The sequence below is a fragment of the Lactuca serriola genome, chromosome 3 (genome assembly GCF_051521515.1).
Source record: "Lactuca serriola cultivar US96UC23 chromosome 3, Lser_US96UC23_V15, whole genome shotgun sequence".
NCBI classification, from domain to species: domain Eukaryota; kingdom Viridiplantae; phylum Streptophyta; class Magnoliopsida; order Asterales; family Asteraceae; genus Lactuca; species Lactuca serriola.
Genome location: NC_136410.1, coordinates 302,230,824 through 302,247,951, shown reverse-complemented (window position 1 = coordinate 302,247,951; position 17,128 = coordinate 302,230,824). Strand labels below are relative to the sequence as shown.

Below are 17,128 nucleotides of genomic sequence, written 5' to 3'. Positions count from 1 at the left end.
TTGTCGAAGACATCATTGTTCCACCAAGGATGATAGAGATGATTGTTGATTCCACCAAGGATGATAGAGATGATTGTTGATGGAGAGGTATTTTTTTGTTTTTTTAGAGGGAATTAGTAATTTAATATTACAAAATTATTTTTGGTTAATGATGAATATGTGAAGACTCTTCAGATCTTGAGTAGAAGCTGAATTTTGTAGAAGTAGATTCCATGGTTAAAACTTCAAATGCTTTAAAAAAAGGTAAAGACATAGGAAGGCCTTATATGGGTAAACTGTGCTGGATGTTAAAAATGTCTCAACAAAAATGATATTTGAGTATGCTCTTGCTGTGGTGATGTGGGTTACCTCCTATTTTGTGTACTTTTATTTTTCTTTAAATTGTAGTGGAATCCTTTTTACCACACTAAATTTTGGTCCTTTTCAATCTTAACGTAAGGAATGGTTGGTATTTTCGTATTTCCAATAACTAAAGGATGTTTGGGTTTGATTGTCTATACAATTGAATATCCGTCTATTTGCTATTGTTTATCCAAATAGATTACATTAAATGTCCATTTAATCTATAATATATATTTGAGTAAATTACTGAAATCGTCCCTGTGGTTTGGTCAAAATTGCACGGTTGGTCCCTAACTTTTTTTTTGCACTCGGATCGTCCATGTGGTTTGATTTTGTTGCGTTTTTCGTCCTTCTGGTTTGGTAAAAGTTGCATGTTTGGTCCCTAAATTTATGTATGTAAGGGACGAAAAATGCAACAAAGTCAAACCACAGGGACGAAAAACGCAACAAAATCAAACCATAGGGACGAAAAATGCAACAAAATCAAACCACGGGGACAATCCGAGTGCAAAAAAAAGTTAGGGACCAAACGTGCAATTTTGACTAAACCACAAGAACGATTTGAGTAATTTACTCTATATATTTAATAACTAATTCAACTTTTCTTTTTCCCTTTCCTTTATCTTTACCAAGTTTCCGACTTTCTTTTATTTCCTGTGTGATGGAGGATTTGATATGATATGTAATGGCATAGAGAAGATTGAAACTCCAGAACAGGTTTTGTATTTCAATTTCCTTCTTATATTCGTTTGTTGCTGTCAATTTCATCTTTTGGTTATGGCTTTTGTAAAACTTTTGATTTTCTAATCTACCTTTACCTAAAAAATGTTATTATTTAAATAAATTCTCATGCATGTTTAAATAAAGTCTGTTAATAAAGTTTTGACATTTCTAAGTGCTAACTATATATAGATCGCAAATTTTTATTTAAAATGAATTCTAAGTTTATGTGTATCATAAACAATACTGCTAGAAGTTAGAGACTTTTTTTTTGTTAAAGTTGTTTTTTTACAATGAATTTAATCTTAGTTAATTAAGGTGGGATTTTAGGTGTCGTTAAAAAAAGGAGTGGTATTTTACATGGCAAGCTTGACTTTATGCTATCATGCCAGCTACTCATTCGTAAACATTTCACATTTTTTTACCAGCATATTTACAATTTGGCTATTTTTTAATTGCCCTTTTTATGGAAAATAGTTGCCTGGGAAACCACGAGTGAGAAGTATATATATGCTATTGGTACTCCACAATGTCAAAAATTCATTGTTGTTTCAAAATTAAGGTGGTCGAGGGTGAATTTTCACAGGGAAACCAACATTTATCCATAATTCCATATGTTGGTAAGTATTATTATTATGCATATGATATTTGTTTTGTCGTATTTACTATTATTATTTGCATGCTTATATTGATGAAATAAATGTGTAGGCTGATTGTTGAAGCATGACACTCTAGAAGAATCTAATGTGGAGATACCGATACCTGAATTTAATGCCTCTTACAAACATCAAAAGATCCATTCAAGCATTTATTGCATCAAAAGATTCATAAATCAAATATGTATCCTCAATTTATCTCTAATGTCATGAAATCTCTTCAGATTGACCAATTAATGGATCAAGAGGTTGTTAATCTTTCTAGTGGTGAATTGTAATGTTGTCCTTATTTAACTGATAGATGAGCCAAGTGCTATTTGTTACATGTATGTTGCTTTCCCTTTTTCATTGCATATGACATATATAATTTGAAAATTCATTATATTTTCTATTTTGTTTTATTGACGGTTATGCAAGGTGTATAAGTTCTGTTTCAATTGATGAGTTTGCTGAGTTGACTTTTGTTTCAAATATCAATTGGCATTTGTTATTTTCTTTTAAAATTTTTGTTTATTAATAAATGTTATGATATGTGAATGTGATATGCAGTGCCACCTGCATACAATGTTCATTTGGCTGCATTCCGGGCGAGATTTTACATGGAGCCAGATATATAAGACAGCGGGTCAATGATAAGTAGTGCAGTTGGTGGACGTGGAATGGGTGGTGGTGGGAGAAGCACACGTGCAAATGCATGATCACACTCTTACCTTCTCTGTTTCAAGGTATTTGATTGTTTCGATCTCTGTGTCTTTAGCTTAACTTAAAACAAGGGACTGCAAGTCCATGAAATTCATTTGTGTGGTCAGTTCTGATTTTTAATAGATTTGCTAATTATTACATTTGAAGCAATTTATGTAAGATTTTGTTTTTGAAATGTTTTTTTCTTATTTATATTTTAATTTTTAAATAATTTTGATTAATTAAACTTATCATATGTGGTGGTGATGCTGATTAATTAAACTTAGTTCTGATTTTCAATGGTGTGTTTTTTTTATTTATTATATTAAAGAAAAGGTTTTATTGTTTATTATTTTAAAAAAATTACAAATGAACATATTATAATAACTTAATTAAAATTTTGATCAAAGTAATATTATAATGGTAGTATCATTTTTTTTTAAAAAACATACAGATTTCAAAAAGATTCCTATTACGTTTTTTATATGTTGTGTTCTTTACAAAGCTAGGAATGAAGGCTTCATTCACATTGCCAAAATGGTTTGCTAAAGCCAAATTACAAGATTACCCGTGCCCACCTTTTATATGTACTTCCATCAAAAACTAGATCCACACTCAATTTAGCTATATTTATTTTTATTAAATTAACACCCTATACTTTTACATGTCTTAAAGATTGATGATAGAAATCTCAAATAGGGAGAAGTTGAAGTCAGGGGTTTAAATTTAGGCAATATTTCAAGTGGCTAAATTTATATGATGGTCTTTTTTTGTATTTTAATAAATTCAACATTGAGTAACTGGGAAAAATGGGCACAAAATGGTTGGTCGACACCTAATCTTGCCTAAATTTTATTTGAACTTAATTCAGTTTTAACATGTGTTTGAATGTCATCTTCTTTTTACAAATTTATTTTACATTTTTCTTAGTCATCTGACTAAACCACTAAATTTCCTTATATAGAAAAATAACATTAACCTTATGATAATAGTTAGTCACTCGGTCTAAGAGATAGAAAAAAGGTATTGATGCTAGACATTGTGTTGATTTACGGTTGTTAACTTTTGGAAAGTTTGTAGCTTAGGAATTTAGCCAAAATGCTATATTTTTTATCCTTTTTTTTTCATGACTATTGTATTTTGTTTTGTAGGGATGGCCAAGTTGCATACCTAATGAGGTTTTACATGGTTATTTGGACGAAAATGATGTTTTGCTTATCTTGATGTTAAAATGTGATTAATGAACACAACTTCTGTTTTCACAACTTCAAAATGTGAATGAAGTTATAGAGTTAATGTTTTTCTTAATATTGGTCATCATCCCACTTAGGTTAGAGGGGCATTGCCCCTCAGTTCTTACCAACCCCCGGTGTGTAATCGACATGTTGTTAGCTTCAACTCATATGAGCCTCTCTTAACCATAGTGTTCCATATAGAAGAACACCAAAAAAACAAAACAAAAAGTACAAAATATTGAAAATAGTCATTTTGTACACAAACTACACATGTATTGTCAACTGAGTTCTTCCTTTACAATCAAATTCCCCACCAAAAGAAAACCAAATTTGTTCTTCTATCTTTCCCAACACACAATTTACTCCACATGCAAAAGAAAACAAAACAAGAAACCAAGGGCAAAATCGTCAATTCAACGCACCACCATCTTTCATCCACCCCCAATTTCCATACAAAAAGAAGCAAGTGATATAATAAAAATAGAAGACATTTACAATATAAAACAAGGGTAGCAACTTGCTTTTATTATTGTCCATTGATGGAGGTTCCATTTTTCTTGGCTTCAAGAGTGGCACCTTCTTTAAGAGCCACATGGGCTTCAGTTTCCATTTTGAGGGCAAAAAGTGATGCGGCTTGTAGATATGATGCAATGTGCCACACGGGCGAGATGACTTGTGCTTGCATGGCATCCCCCAATGCTTCTTGAGGCTTCTCATTCATTAAATATGACAAACTTCGGCGTGCGAATACAGTTGGAGACACCATAGGTCCATATTCAATGAACTAAAAATAAATAAATAAACAAACATAAGTATGTTTCTATTATGGATAAAAGAAAAATGTTAGAAAAATGTGTGTATATTAGCATCAAAGATGATAAATCAATTTATAAGTTTCAGGTTACATATTGCTATTATGAGTAAATAAATGTACATATGTTTTTGCTATTATGGGTAAAGAGATGTATGTAGATTGCTATAATGGATAAATTAAAGCATATTTTAAAAGTTTAAGGTTATATATTGCATAAATTGATAAAAGAAAATGATAAATGAAACATGGATGCATATATTCCAAGAGCATCCACATCGTTGCATAACTTAGTAAAAAAAACCTAACTTCATTGCATTTATATAAGTAATAAGCCCCTTAATCCAACAACACTTGAAATTTAAAATTCAAAATTCAAATTTTAGATTTACAAATTGAAAATAAAATCTTAAAACCTGGGTATAGCATTCGATTGCAGTGCTAAATTCTTTGTGTCGAAACGCCATATCACCCTTCTTTTTTGAGTTTAGTGATTCTTGCATTTGATCAGTCCACATTTGAAACGAGAGCTAAACAAATAAAAAAAGAATGAATATCAAAAGCAAATAAATAACAATAAAAAATTTGTATTATAAAGTGAATATATGCAAAATATATTATATTATATAACCTCAGTTGTTTGTCCTTCATCATCTTTATAGGAAAGCTTTTCCATAATTTCATGCATTGCAGTCAAATCCATTCTCAAGCATGCTTCACCAAGAGGAGATCGAGGCGAAAATGAAGTAGTTGTTTGGATGCCCATTAAAACATATGAAGGAACCTATACATATATCATGTCAAAAATATAAATTCACTTATTTCTGTATTATAGCATCCTACTTTCATTTCTTTCTATTGTTTTTCTTATTAAGAGCATTGTAACTTTGTGAAAAATCTATCCGGTTATATCATTGTTTCTTACTAGCACATTATATTTTGAAAATTCTACCCAATTATAGCAGTGAAAATCACTTTGTAATTGGTTGACATTGCTATAATAAAAAGAAATGAAAGTAGGATCGATATAAGCAACAAATTAAGGACAGAGAGTACATGCCTACCTTCAATTCTTTCAATCGTTTTCTTATTAAGGCATTTCACTTTGAAAAAATTATGAAAAAAGTTACTTAATTGCAGCATTGTACTTTCGAAAAATCGACCCAATTATAGCATTGTCCTTTCACGTTTTTCTTATTAGAACATTATACTTTGAAAAATCAAACCAATTTCAGATTTTTCTTTCTAGAGCAGTGTACTTTGAATGATCTTACCCGATTTTCCCAGGTATAGTATTATATATATGAACAAAATTATAATATTTTCACTCCCAACAATTTTTTGTAACTAATGTTTTGATCTAAAAAGTGTGGAGAGGGCAAAAAGGAGAATATCCACAAGTCAACAAAAGTCAAACTAAAACTAACCTCAGTTTCCTTTTGAAGGGAAATTAGAGCAGACACAACTGTCTTTGGATTTGGGCGTTCACGTGGCTCATAATTCAAACAACGAGAAGCCAAACGCACCAACTCGGTTCCATCATCATTAGAGAACTGTCCTTCAAGGCATGAATCCGTAAGCATTTGAAGGTTTCGGTCTCTTATCAGGTCAAGAGCCTATTCAAAACAAATCAAAACTCAAATTACCAAAATACCCTCCAATATGGTATTCACTATTCATATATAGCGAGAACATGTATTCATATACTTACGTGGCTAGGAGGGATGTGCTTTCCACTAAGAAGGTCAAGCAAAAGAGTCCCAAAGCTATATATCACACTCTCCGGAGTCACTCTCCCTAAATGAGAACAAGAAAAAGTGGTTGGGTTCTTGACAAATTACCAAAATACCCTTCAATATAATTACAAGAGAATCTTTAACTAACTCCAAAGCCAAACATCAGAATATTCTAATGCAACTTGCTTATAACATAAAGTTTCAAAGAATGTGTCTCGATCAAAAACCAGTTTTACAGAACATTGCAACGATTGATTAGACAGTTTTTAAAAGAAAGTACTAAAATACCCTTCAATAACAACTGAGAGAATCTTGAGGACCTAATAGGCAAAAGGGTAACTAAATACTCACATTTCCCATCAAACTTAATAGAGTTAATCTCAAATCCAAAGTCAAAAATCAGTTTTAAGAAACATTGCAACGATTGATTGGACATAGTTTAAAAAAAAAAGTGGTTGAATTCTTGATAAATTACTAAAATGCCCTTCATCAATGACAAGAGAATCTTAAAAAACCCAAATACAAAAAACTTTAAAAAAAATTGCAATTTTCATGGGACAAAAAACGTACCTGTTCTCAAATATTCAGGAGGAGTAAATGCAAGATTTGTACTATAACTTTTCCCATCCCTACTATTCTTCATGAGACCAAAACATGAAAGTCTTGGGTTACCTTCCTGTAAAAAATATAATTCATAAATAAACCGATTCACCAAAGTTTTTGAAAAAAAAACAATTTTTCTTTAAAAACTTCACCTCATCAAACAAAACTCGGTATGCATTGAGGTCATGATAAAGAGCACGACCTTTACTTGTACAATATTCAAGAGCTTCTGCAAGATGTAGCACAACTCTTAACCTCATTGCCCACTTCATTGGATGTGATTCCCCTGAATCAATAAAAACTTTGCATTATAAGCAATAAATACAAGAAATAGCATTATACATTCAATCTTTTCTTATTGAGACAACACACTTTGAAGTATATCTATCCAACTGTAACATTATACTTCAAAAAAAAACACTATCTAATTATATTTATAGCAGTGTAAATTGCTTTGTATTTGAAATATGATATTTCTTTAAAAGTACATTGCAAAAACTCGAGTGTCCTTACAGTGAAAAAGATGTTTGGCAAGTGTGTTATTGGGCATGTACTCAGCCACAAGTAGCCTCTCATCATCTTCACAGCAGCAACCAAGAAGATTAGCCAACCTAACATTACGCAGCTGCCCAACAGATTTAGCTTCTTCCTGTGAAATGACATTTATGCCCTCAATCAACATACATAAATACTCCAAAATCCATGCATGATCCCTTCTCAAATTAAGAATCAGTCATCTTACAGGAACAATAAAAATTCTTTAAAAGCTTGCTTCCTCATTTGTTATATTGATTCAACGAAGCTTTTATGTTCGGCTTCACAACGTTCTAAAAGTGTTTCGGACATTTGACTGAAAAGTCAAACCACTTTCCTCAAAAGAGTAAATGCAAGAAATAGCGATGTGTTTTTTACTTGTTTGTATATGATAACATTCTATTCTCATTTCTTCAAATTTAAAGTATCGTACTTTCGGTTTTTACTTATTAAAACATCGTTGTTTGAAATGCCTACTCAATTATAACATCTATGTGAAAATTGCTTTGTATTTGGCTAGACATTGTTATATAGGGATGTATTTCTCAAAATACAATGCTCTAATATGATGAAATATAAAAAATAGGATGATATATATATATATATATATATATATATATATATATATATATTAAAACAAATTAGTGAAAGTACATTGCTATTTCATGCATAACACATCCTAAAGGCTAAAAGAAACATACGATAAATTGTCTAGAATCAGGCCAAGCTGATCGATTAAATCGTTTTACAGCAATCCTCATTTGATTGTCAAGTTTCCCTTTATAAACCACATTTGGAGCTTTTTCGCCATGTTCAGATACAATATTCTCAACAGCAAAACCTGATGTGGCATTTCTAAGTTGTTCAACTGTGAATTCTTTGAAGGCTGTTGGATCATTCGCCACCTCATCTTTATTTCCTGCAAAAATAGGTCGAGTTGTTTTTATTAGTTGGGGTTAAATGTACAAAATAGTAACGTATTTTCATTGCTTTTTTACTATTATAGTATTCGACTTTCATTTCTTCCTATTATTATATCACTGTAGTTTCAAAAATCTGCCCATTTAAAAATGTCGTCCATATGCAAAGCAATTCTTACCAAAATGTCTTAAAAGAAGAAAAAATGGAAGTACAATGGTGTAAGTGAAAATAGATTGGGACTTCTTGCATTTAGCCCTATATGTAATTGCTTTTTTTAAACAGAGCCCTATATTTAACTGTTAATCAGTCAAAAGGATGTAATTGAAAACTTTCTTCCTATACAGTATTGTACTTTGAAAAAAAAAACTACAGAACAATATCAATGTCATCAAAATACAAAAGATATCGTATTTGCCAAAAATTGACTATTTTTTTCTAGTTATAATGTCTTGATAAACAAAAAAATAAAGTAAAATGTTATATAACTAAGTAGGTAGAATATTCAAAGTAGAATGTCTGAATAAGAAAAAAAAATAGAAAGTATAATATTTGTAATACACAAATATATAAAAGTAAATTGCTATTAATTACTTGTGAGTACATACCAGTGGTTGGATCCTCACGAATGGATGACTCTTCTGGTGAAACTAGACAACATGGGACAAGTTTGGCGCAAAAAGAACCCATAATAGCAACCAAAAAGCAAAAAGAACCTGTAATAAATGAGGTTAGATGTGAAATTACATAATTGTCCCTGACATTTTACAGCAAATTTTTCTAACTACCTGATTTTGATCCTTCAAGTCACAAAAAAAGGGTTTTATCAATTGACTTTTGTGTGTCAAACAATCTAATTTAAGCTTTAGTGACACACTCTAATTTAAGCTTTAAAAGTGATCAACTATATTTAACTAATAAAGAAAGTGGTAAAATAGAAAGTTGTCAAGAATAAAAGAAAAAAGTAAAATATATATGTTGAATCTAAATTTAGAAGGCATAGGTTTGACTATCGAGTCTAGTCTAGAAAATAAAAACCTACTCCTGTTTACATCAATTCATCAAATTAAACAGATTCATTCCAGAAATATTCCGTATGTTTGATTGACATAAACTCGTAACCATTATTTATTTTGCGTAGATACATAAAAACGCTTAAACAATCAACGATCATGGTGTCTTTCATGAACAAACACTAATTCAATAGTATAATCATCAAGTAATCAGCAAAAGAAAGCTAATTACAGGTCAGGTGATTTTGATCGGAAAGTCGACAAAAGAACTTAAGAACCATACCTTTGTTGTATAATTATATCTTGGTTCTTCAAAATCAACTAGTAAACGCAAAGTCAACTTTCACCCCGTTGCTGATTCTGAGCCACAATCACCCAAAAAAGAACCCCGAATTTTTGGAAGTCTTTCAATCCGCTGATACAAGTCAAAATTGAAACCCCTTTTGATTAAATCAAATCAACTGCTAAAACCCATGTCCAATTTCCCACAGGATCCACATTTTCGACTTAAATACCAATATTACCCCGACACACAGTGGACATACAATAGCTTCTTTGTCTTGCAAGATTTTAGATAAATTCTGCTTGGGAATCAACAACGATAGAACTCAAATAATGGTGTTTTGGGGAACAGAAAAAGTTCTTGATTTTGCTTCGAGAAAGCAAAAATCAATCACAAGATCCTAGACTAAACAGGTATATGAAAAGACATACAACGATTAATTATTCTAGGAAATTTGTAAACTTGAAATTTATGAAAACCCTAGACATATGTAGTGATGTATTTGCTTTATGTGTGAACGGATCAGGATTTATTTTCTTTACGCGGGTGGCCATTGCACCTTCATTGTGATAAAATCGACATCATAGAGAAACGATATGGAATAGTGGCCGATTTTTATAACATTATAATAATATTATAATTGTATGTTATAATATGTTAACCCAACTAAAATGATCCTATGAAACTATGAACCCCTAAAGTCAAGTTTTACTTTTGGAAACTTGTAGTGTACTATCTACTTTAACTGTTTATTTTTATTATGACCGTGTCTTTTTTTTAAGGATCTGGATCAGCAACTAATCTCCAGTTGCAAACATGAGGCTTTGTCTTATGTCCTGAAATCACTGCAGGCGAACCTCTATGGTTACAATGGCAGAGTGGTGCCAGGATTTGAATATGAGTCGGTAGGTTATCCATCATATCTTTTACATGTTTTACCAAGTCACCACAACCCAAGTAGTTATGACCATGTCTATGTTTGTTGGTTCGGACACGAAATCATAGTAGATGTGACATAGAAAAAAAATAGTAGCGACACAATAATAGAAAAAAAATCGAAATTTTTTGAACTATGGACATGAAAGTCAGGGTTGTCGGTGTCACTACTGGACATTATACAAAACCGCATCTGACCTTTGTCCATGTAACATCAGTGGATGTGGTACCACAACTCACCATATTTTTGGTATGTCACGTCAGCGTTATACTATTTTCACATCATCCTCTCGTCACTCCACAAAACTAATATGAAATTGTATCATATAACCACACCCACTAGCCTACCACAATACACATCTTTGTCTGCCGTTGCGGTGCCATGTACTAAGGTCGTAAACTACAACATTAATTTATTTTAATACTAAAATTATTCAAGTTTCAATTGATTAATCATTACAACTTTAAAAAAAATAGTTTATGATACTTAATTGATACTTTTTACATCCAATAAATGTTAATATAAAAATACATCTGTAAAGTTCCTATATGTATGTTTTTTATTTTAGATTTTGAGGTAATTTATGTGAATGTGTTTTTCATGTATAAGAATCGGACTATTTATATATAATTGACTTAAAAATGACGACGACAATATTGATTTAATCGATTTTTGGATATAATAGTATTAATAGATAATTGTGATGACCGTTTACAATTAGTTTTGCATATATATGCATATTAAATATAAGAAAAAATAATTATTTCTATCATAAATTTTATTTATATGCAACGCACGGACATACGTCTAGTGTGTGTGTATATATATATATATATATATATATATATATATATATATATATATATATATGTATATACCATACCATATCATACCATACCGATTTATTGATTTTGATTATAAATGAGCCATAAATATATTTATATATATATATATAATTAAAATTCATTAATGATAAAATTTGACACTTAATAGACCGGTCGTCGCTAATTATATATTAATAATTATGATTAAAAATAGAAAAATTGTTCATTTACAAATAATCAACGATGATAATGAGTGATGAAGTTGTGATCGCAATCACATGATTTCAAAGTATTTTGTGACAAGCTAATACGTCGCTAATTCGCTCGCTATACCCCTTTCTAATTTTGTCATTGCTCTGTCGTTGATGTCCTTTAGCGACACATTTACAACAAAAATGTTTGTTACTGATTCTATGTTTCCAGTACGTAAACAAAAATTTGGCTCCTTTGACATGGGTTGTGTGATCGCACATCCCGCACCTCTTTAGGTCTGGACGTGAATAATAATAATAATAATAATAAAAATAATAATAATTAATAATAATTTTTGAAAAGCCTTATTACAACTCCTAAATTTAATGTTTGACAATGTAGTCAGAGCATATCTCATACATTTTAAAATCTTAATATTAGACACTCCATACGACTATTTTTGATAATAATCTTTATATGTTTAGTAGATATGATACTATTACAACCTATATTGGGAAATTTGGAAAACTGGTAAGTTTTGATACAATAATTTAATTAACCATCTTTTTTATTATTGGTGCCTTTTAATGAAAAGTAATATTGTAATAAAATTATTTCATAAAGAACATGCTTACAAAGTAAGCGATTATAAACAGATAGTCAAAGAGAAATTAAATACACTTCAATATTTTCTTGACGATAAATATATTAAAATATTATTAATTTTATTAAAATATGATGAATGTCAATTACAAGTGGATATTTAATTTCTCATAGGTGTGTTTTTTATTTCTTTGGCTTTTGTTTTCCTAACACCCCTAATCTTACGGAGTTGATATGAGAAGGCTAAAAAGGTAAATACAGCGACTTGGCATCCCAATGATCACTTTGGTTGTGGACTTGCTGTTAATGAACTTGATTTTGTTATTTAGTGTAAAAATAATCATCAGCCTGATTTTGTTTTTTAATGTCAGAATAATCAAATATTCTAAAAAAGGTCGTTGCAACAAGTTTTTTTTGTTATAGATGTAAAGTAGCTTAACTACCTGAATTTTGATCGCTTTGTTACATTCAATTATTTGATTTTGGATCATGAAGTTGTAATAATCATTTCAAAATCGTTCATCCAAATATTTATATGCATAAGGTTTAATTTTTATTTTTATTAAACATATTATCAGTATTTAGGGCTTGGGTTTTGTTTTAATCGACACAAAATATACTAATGATGAACATGAATTGGTTTGAGTCGGTGTTTTGCTAAAACACATCGAAACAATACAAGTAGTTTTTTCCAGTTCTAAAACCCGTACGGGTTGGTTTTCGTATGGTTCGGTTTTTAGGTTTGGGTTTGTGGGTTTTCAGTTTGAGCCCATGAGAATTTGTGTTCACCATTTTTTGGGTTTTCGGGTTTAAACTTTAAACCCACAAAAATTTGTTGCTATAAAGTATAAACGATATTGTATACAACTTAAATACTAAAATAACTTGAAGAGTCAGGAATTCAATCAAGTATTGATTTCAAACAGAAATATGAATACGAGAAGTAAATAAATCCGGTTCAGCTCGTATTATCTGGTAAGTAACAAGGTTACAAGTTTGTGAATGAATAGGGTAAAAAGCATACTAATAACCTATGTTGCATCACTATTTATAGAGCTATCAGTATATACAAAATATATTAGGAGACGTCGACCTTAAGTACACAGATTAAATGCTCCTAGAAATACATAGATATATCGAAGTCACGTAAACTTCAATATAGACAGCTACACTACCATTGACATTATAATACAAGACTTTGCATATCAGTAACTTCGCAACTTATGAACTCTAGATTCTTCCCCTTTGAAAAGATTATTCAAGTCTTCAAATTGGTGGTAGTGTCGTCACCACATCAATTAACGTCTTTCTTATTTCCAAATACCAGCAAATATGTCTGCGAATTTCCTGTCTATCAGCATCAGAATTTCTCTTGCACTTAAAATTTTTGAACAAAAGATTATTTAGGTTTGTTGTTGAGTACATGTCCTTCATATTTGTGTGGAAGAAATATTTTATTTGCTTTCCTTTCAGATTCTTCCCTTGAAACACCACTCCTAAAGGTTTCAAGATAATCTCCCCATTTTCATATTTTTCCAAATCCACATTGGCAATTGTAATCTTTGGATTCTTCCAAGGCTTTTTGTTTACTTTCGCAATCTCGAAGTATGACAAACAAAAATGTTCCAAAATAGCAATCAATACAATTCTGGAGATAAGCATATCCCACAATATAAGCATTTTTTATAGGTCACGTGTTGATTATCCAAAGATTTAATCATAAAGGCCAATGTGATCAAATCGTTCAAATTCATCAATGGGAAGTCAACAATAATGAATTCACAAATAATGTTGTCTTCTCTAATCACTTTAATATCGATAGTCTGCAAAACATTGTTCAAACATAACATCCTTTGATATGGAAATCACATTGATAATTTTCTTTAAATGCCAAACCTGTTCTTTCTTTTGTCCTAACACAACATGAAATCTCATCTTCATGTACTTGAAATTTTTATCTTCATGAAAAGTTGTAACCCCCGGGTTTTTCCAGGTATTAATTTTATTCATCCTAATAGAAGTGTGGTGTGGGTTGGATTGGGCTTTGACGTTTGGGCCTTGCTAATAGGATGAGGAGGCTACTGCGTACACGGGGTGTACATTGCCATGTACGCCCAACGTATTTATGGAATGGAAGCGCGTAGACCAAGCATGTACGCCCAACGTACGTGTGCAGCTCTTTAAACCCTAACATTTAGGGTTTACTCCCTATATAAGGAGCATTTTCCTTGGTTATTCAGCCTCCCTTCACCCTCATTCAGCCTCCACGAAAACCTTAGCCTACTTTTGTGTGTTCTTGTGATTTGGGAGCTATTGGAGAGTATTTGGTGTAGTTTTGGTACCTTGAAGGAGAAAGAACTTGAAGAAGGAGCAAGGATCCACCAAGAGCTTGTAGATCCAGAAGAGTAGCACCATTTATGACTTATCTGAGGTATCAAGTTCCAACCTTGGCCATTATATTCTTAGATTTGTTTTTGGGGGTGTTTAAAGTTACTTTTGGACTCCATTGTTGAGAATTCTTGCATCTTAACGACTTCAAACCATAATAGTTGTCCTTTTGGGCTCTTAGAGGCACTAGGAGTCATAAAAGCGGACCTTGATGGTTAAGCCACAACCATGCAAGTGTTTGTGGGTCTTAAAGTTTGTTAATAGGACCAAAATCATGTTTTGACCCCAACTTTGCATGCAAGCACATAAAGTTTGTGACTTTATGGTTTAGGAGGTCTTAAAAGACATGGATCTGCATTTTGGACATAAAGACTTAATGGATTAAGTCCTGAATGAAGTCCCAAAGAAGCTGACTAGTACGCTGGGCGTACTCCCTGGTACGCCGCGGTGTACTGGGTCAACTCCCCGTATGTAGTCAAGGCCAGCGTACGCCGGGCGTACGTGCCAGGTACACCGCGCGTACGCATGCAGAGTGGATTCATTTGGGCTTTTGGGCCTTAGAGGGTGGGCTTGGACTATTGGGCCTCATAGCCCATTGTAAATCATAATTTGGACCTGGGAATTTGGAATCAAAAGCATTGGGCCCTTGGGGCCATATTGGGCCAACTGGGATTATTTTGTTTTGGGCTAAAAGACTTATCAGAATTATGAAAAGGCCATTTGAGGGCTTGGGCCCAATTTTGAAAATTGGGCCATTGGGAGATCATGGGCACGTTGGATTTAATGCGTTAGAGTGGGGTCTCATGAATGTTCCTAAATTGGACCAAAGGCTGAAACGGTCATTTTACCCTAAATCACGTCGTAGACTCTGATTTAGTGTTAATATGTTTATGATAGTCGGGACTCATTGGCGTGGCTGCTAGAGACCACTTCCCGCAAGTTTAGACATGTAGTATCACGAGGTGAGTTACCTTCCGTTATAAGTGGGTCTAAGGTCACAATGTCGGCCCACTAGTAGGAGTTCGTAATAGATAATTGTCTGTGTGATAATTATTTGGTATGCCTCTATTTGTTTTGTTATATGTGCCAGTATGTTCTGTTTTTATGTGGTAGTGGTAGGGGTGAAATAGTCCTTGGTATCCGGTTGAAATAGACCAAATGGGAGGCCAACACCCAGATATGCTTGGCTACTATCCAGTTGAAATAGACCGAAGGGGAGGCCAGCACCCAAATATGCTAGGCAACTATCTAGTTGAAATATACCGAAGGGGAGGCCGACACCCAGATATGCCTGGTCAAGTAGGTTATTGTATGTGTGTGGTATGATGGGGGAACTTACTAAGCTTCGTGCTTACGGTTTTTAGTTTTGTTTCAGGTACCTCTCCAGCGAAGGGGAAGGAGCTAGTGCGGTAGCTGCACATCACACACACATCACATTTCCGCATTATGTGATTCATGGGATTGTACTCTGATATTATTATTACTGTTTGATGTTTTGATTTCGAGGCATGTTTATGATGGGTTTTGGATTGATATGTTTTTCGACAAGTGTTTCTGTAAACGATTTTATAATCTACTTAATTAAAAACAAAAAAAAAATGGACTTGAAATTTGGGATGTTACAAGTTGGTATCAGAGCTTTGGTTTGAGGGATTCGGACACACCTTCGGGGGTGCCTCGACTCAAACTGAGGGTTTGAAAGATTTTCACAAGAAAATATTTTCTAAAAATTAAAGTAAGAAAAGTTTTGAGAAAAAATGGGGTGTGTGATGTGCGCGACCGGCCGAGCTCAAGTAAGTTTTCCCCAAGATACTCATACACTTTGTTATATGATAATATGGTCATGAGAACTGCATGCTAGACTAGGACTAAGGATCTAGGAAGATGCCTTATATACCTGTTACATGTGCTTATTGAATTACATGATAGGAGTGATTAGTCCAAAATATGATTGTTGAATAGGACATGTCTGGTATGGTTACTTAATGCTAAAATGCCTATAAGGCTTAATATGGCCCATGAACACCTAGCATGGCCTTAGGCCCAAAAATGTCTTGTTACAACAGGGGGCTTGGGGCCCAACCCAAACAAGCCAATGGCCCAATGGAAACATGAGCCCAAAATCACCCAATCTCGCAGACTGTGTACGCGCATCGTACATGGCCCTTATGCCCAATGTATGCTGGTGGCAATCTGAAGTCACGACACTGACCCAGTATGTTCAGCGTACTGGCTAGTCAACACATATATATTTCTAAGTCTTAATCCGTCCAGGCATTACATCTAAAACTTATATCCAAGCTCAAAATAACGTTTTAAGCCCTAAAGTTGCAAACTTTATGCTTTTGCATGCATGGATGGGGCTCAAACCATGAATTAAGTCCATTACCTCACTTGGATGCTTACTAACACTTGCATGGTTGAGGCTTAACCATCAATATATGATTTTTATGACTCAAAACACTTCCAAGAGTCCAAAAGGACAACTTATATGGCCTGGAGTTGCTCTTACTCCAAGAAACCAAACTATGAGACCAAAATATACCAATTTATACCCTAAGCCTAGATTAAGCCTGCAATGATCAAGATTCAAACTTTATACCTTCGCTAGACTGGAAATGGTACACAAGCTCTGGATCTACAAGCTCATTA

The 17,128-nt window shown here is 32.7% G+C and overlaps 1 protein-coding gene and 1 long non-coding RNA gene across 2 annotated transcripts; one reads left to right on the top strand and one right to left on the bottom strand.

The window, feature by feature from the left end:
• The first annotated feature begins 965 nt into the window (after positions 1-965).
• On the top strand, positions 966-2,054 carry LOC145094948 (uncharacterized). The gene is made up of 3 exons (XR_013703661.1): positions 966-1,059; positions 1,540-1,682; positions 1,771-2,054. It is a non-coding gene; the product is annotated as an uncharacterized LOC145094948 (long non-coding RNA).
• Positions 2,055-3,885: 1,831 nt separating this feature from the next.
• On the bottom strand, positions 3,886-10,116 carry LOC145094115 (serine/threonine-protein kinase BSK7-like). The gene is made up of 11 exons (XM_079032396.1): positions 9,533-10,116; positions 8,845-8,952; positions 8,020-8,237; positions 7,298-7,433; positions 6,937-7,070; positions 6,752-6,857; positions 6,157-6,242; positions 5,873-6,061; positions 5,077-5,229; positions 4,862-4,975; positions 3,886-4,418 (listed from the first exon to the last, which is right to left on the bottom strand). The coding sequence occupies exons 2-11, from the start codon at positions 8,924-8,926 to the stop codon at positions 4,161-4,163; spliced, it is 1,476 nt and encodes a 491-aa protein (XP_078888522.1). The 5' UTR covers positions 8,927-8,952; positions 9,533-10,116; the 3' UTR covers positions 3,886-4,160.
• Positions 10,117-17,128: the final 7,012 nt, after the last annotated feature.

Bases quoted from the DNA above. Each gene is read 5' to 3' on its own strand.
- LOC145094115 (XM_079032396.1), bottom strand. From the start codon at position 8,926: ATGGGTTCTTTTTGCGCCAAACTTGTCCCATGTTGTCTAGTTTCACCA. The intron at 7,434-8,019 runs GTATGTTTCTTT...GTCATTTCACAG, and splicing joins CTGATTCTAGACAATTTATC to GAAGAAGCTAAATCTGTTGG. The intron at 6,062-6,156 runs GTAAGTATATGA...TGTTTTGAATAG, and splicing joins AGCACATCCCTCCTAGCCAC to GCTCTTGACCTGATAAGAGA.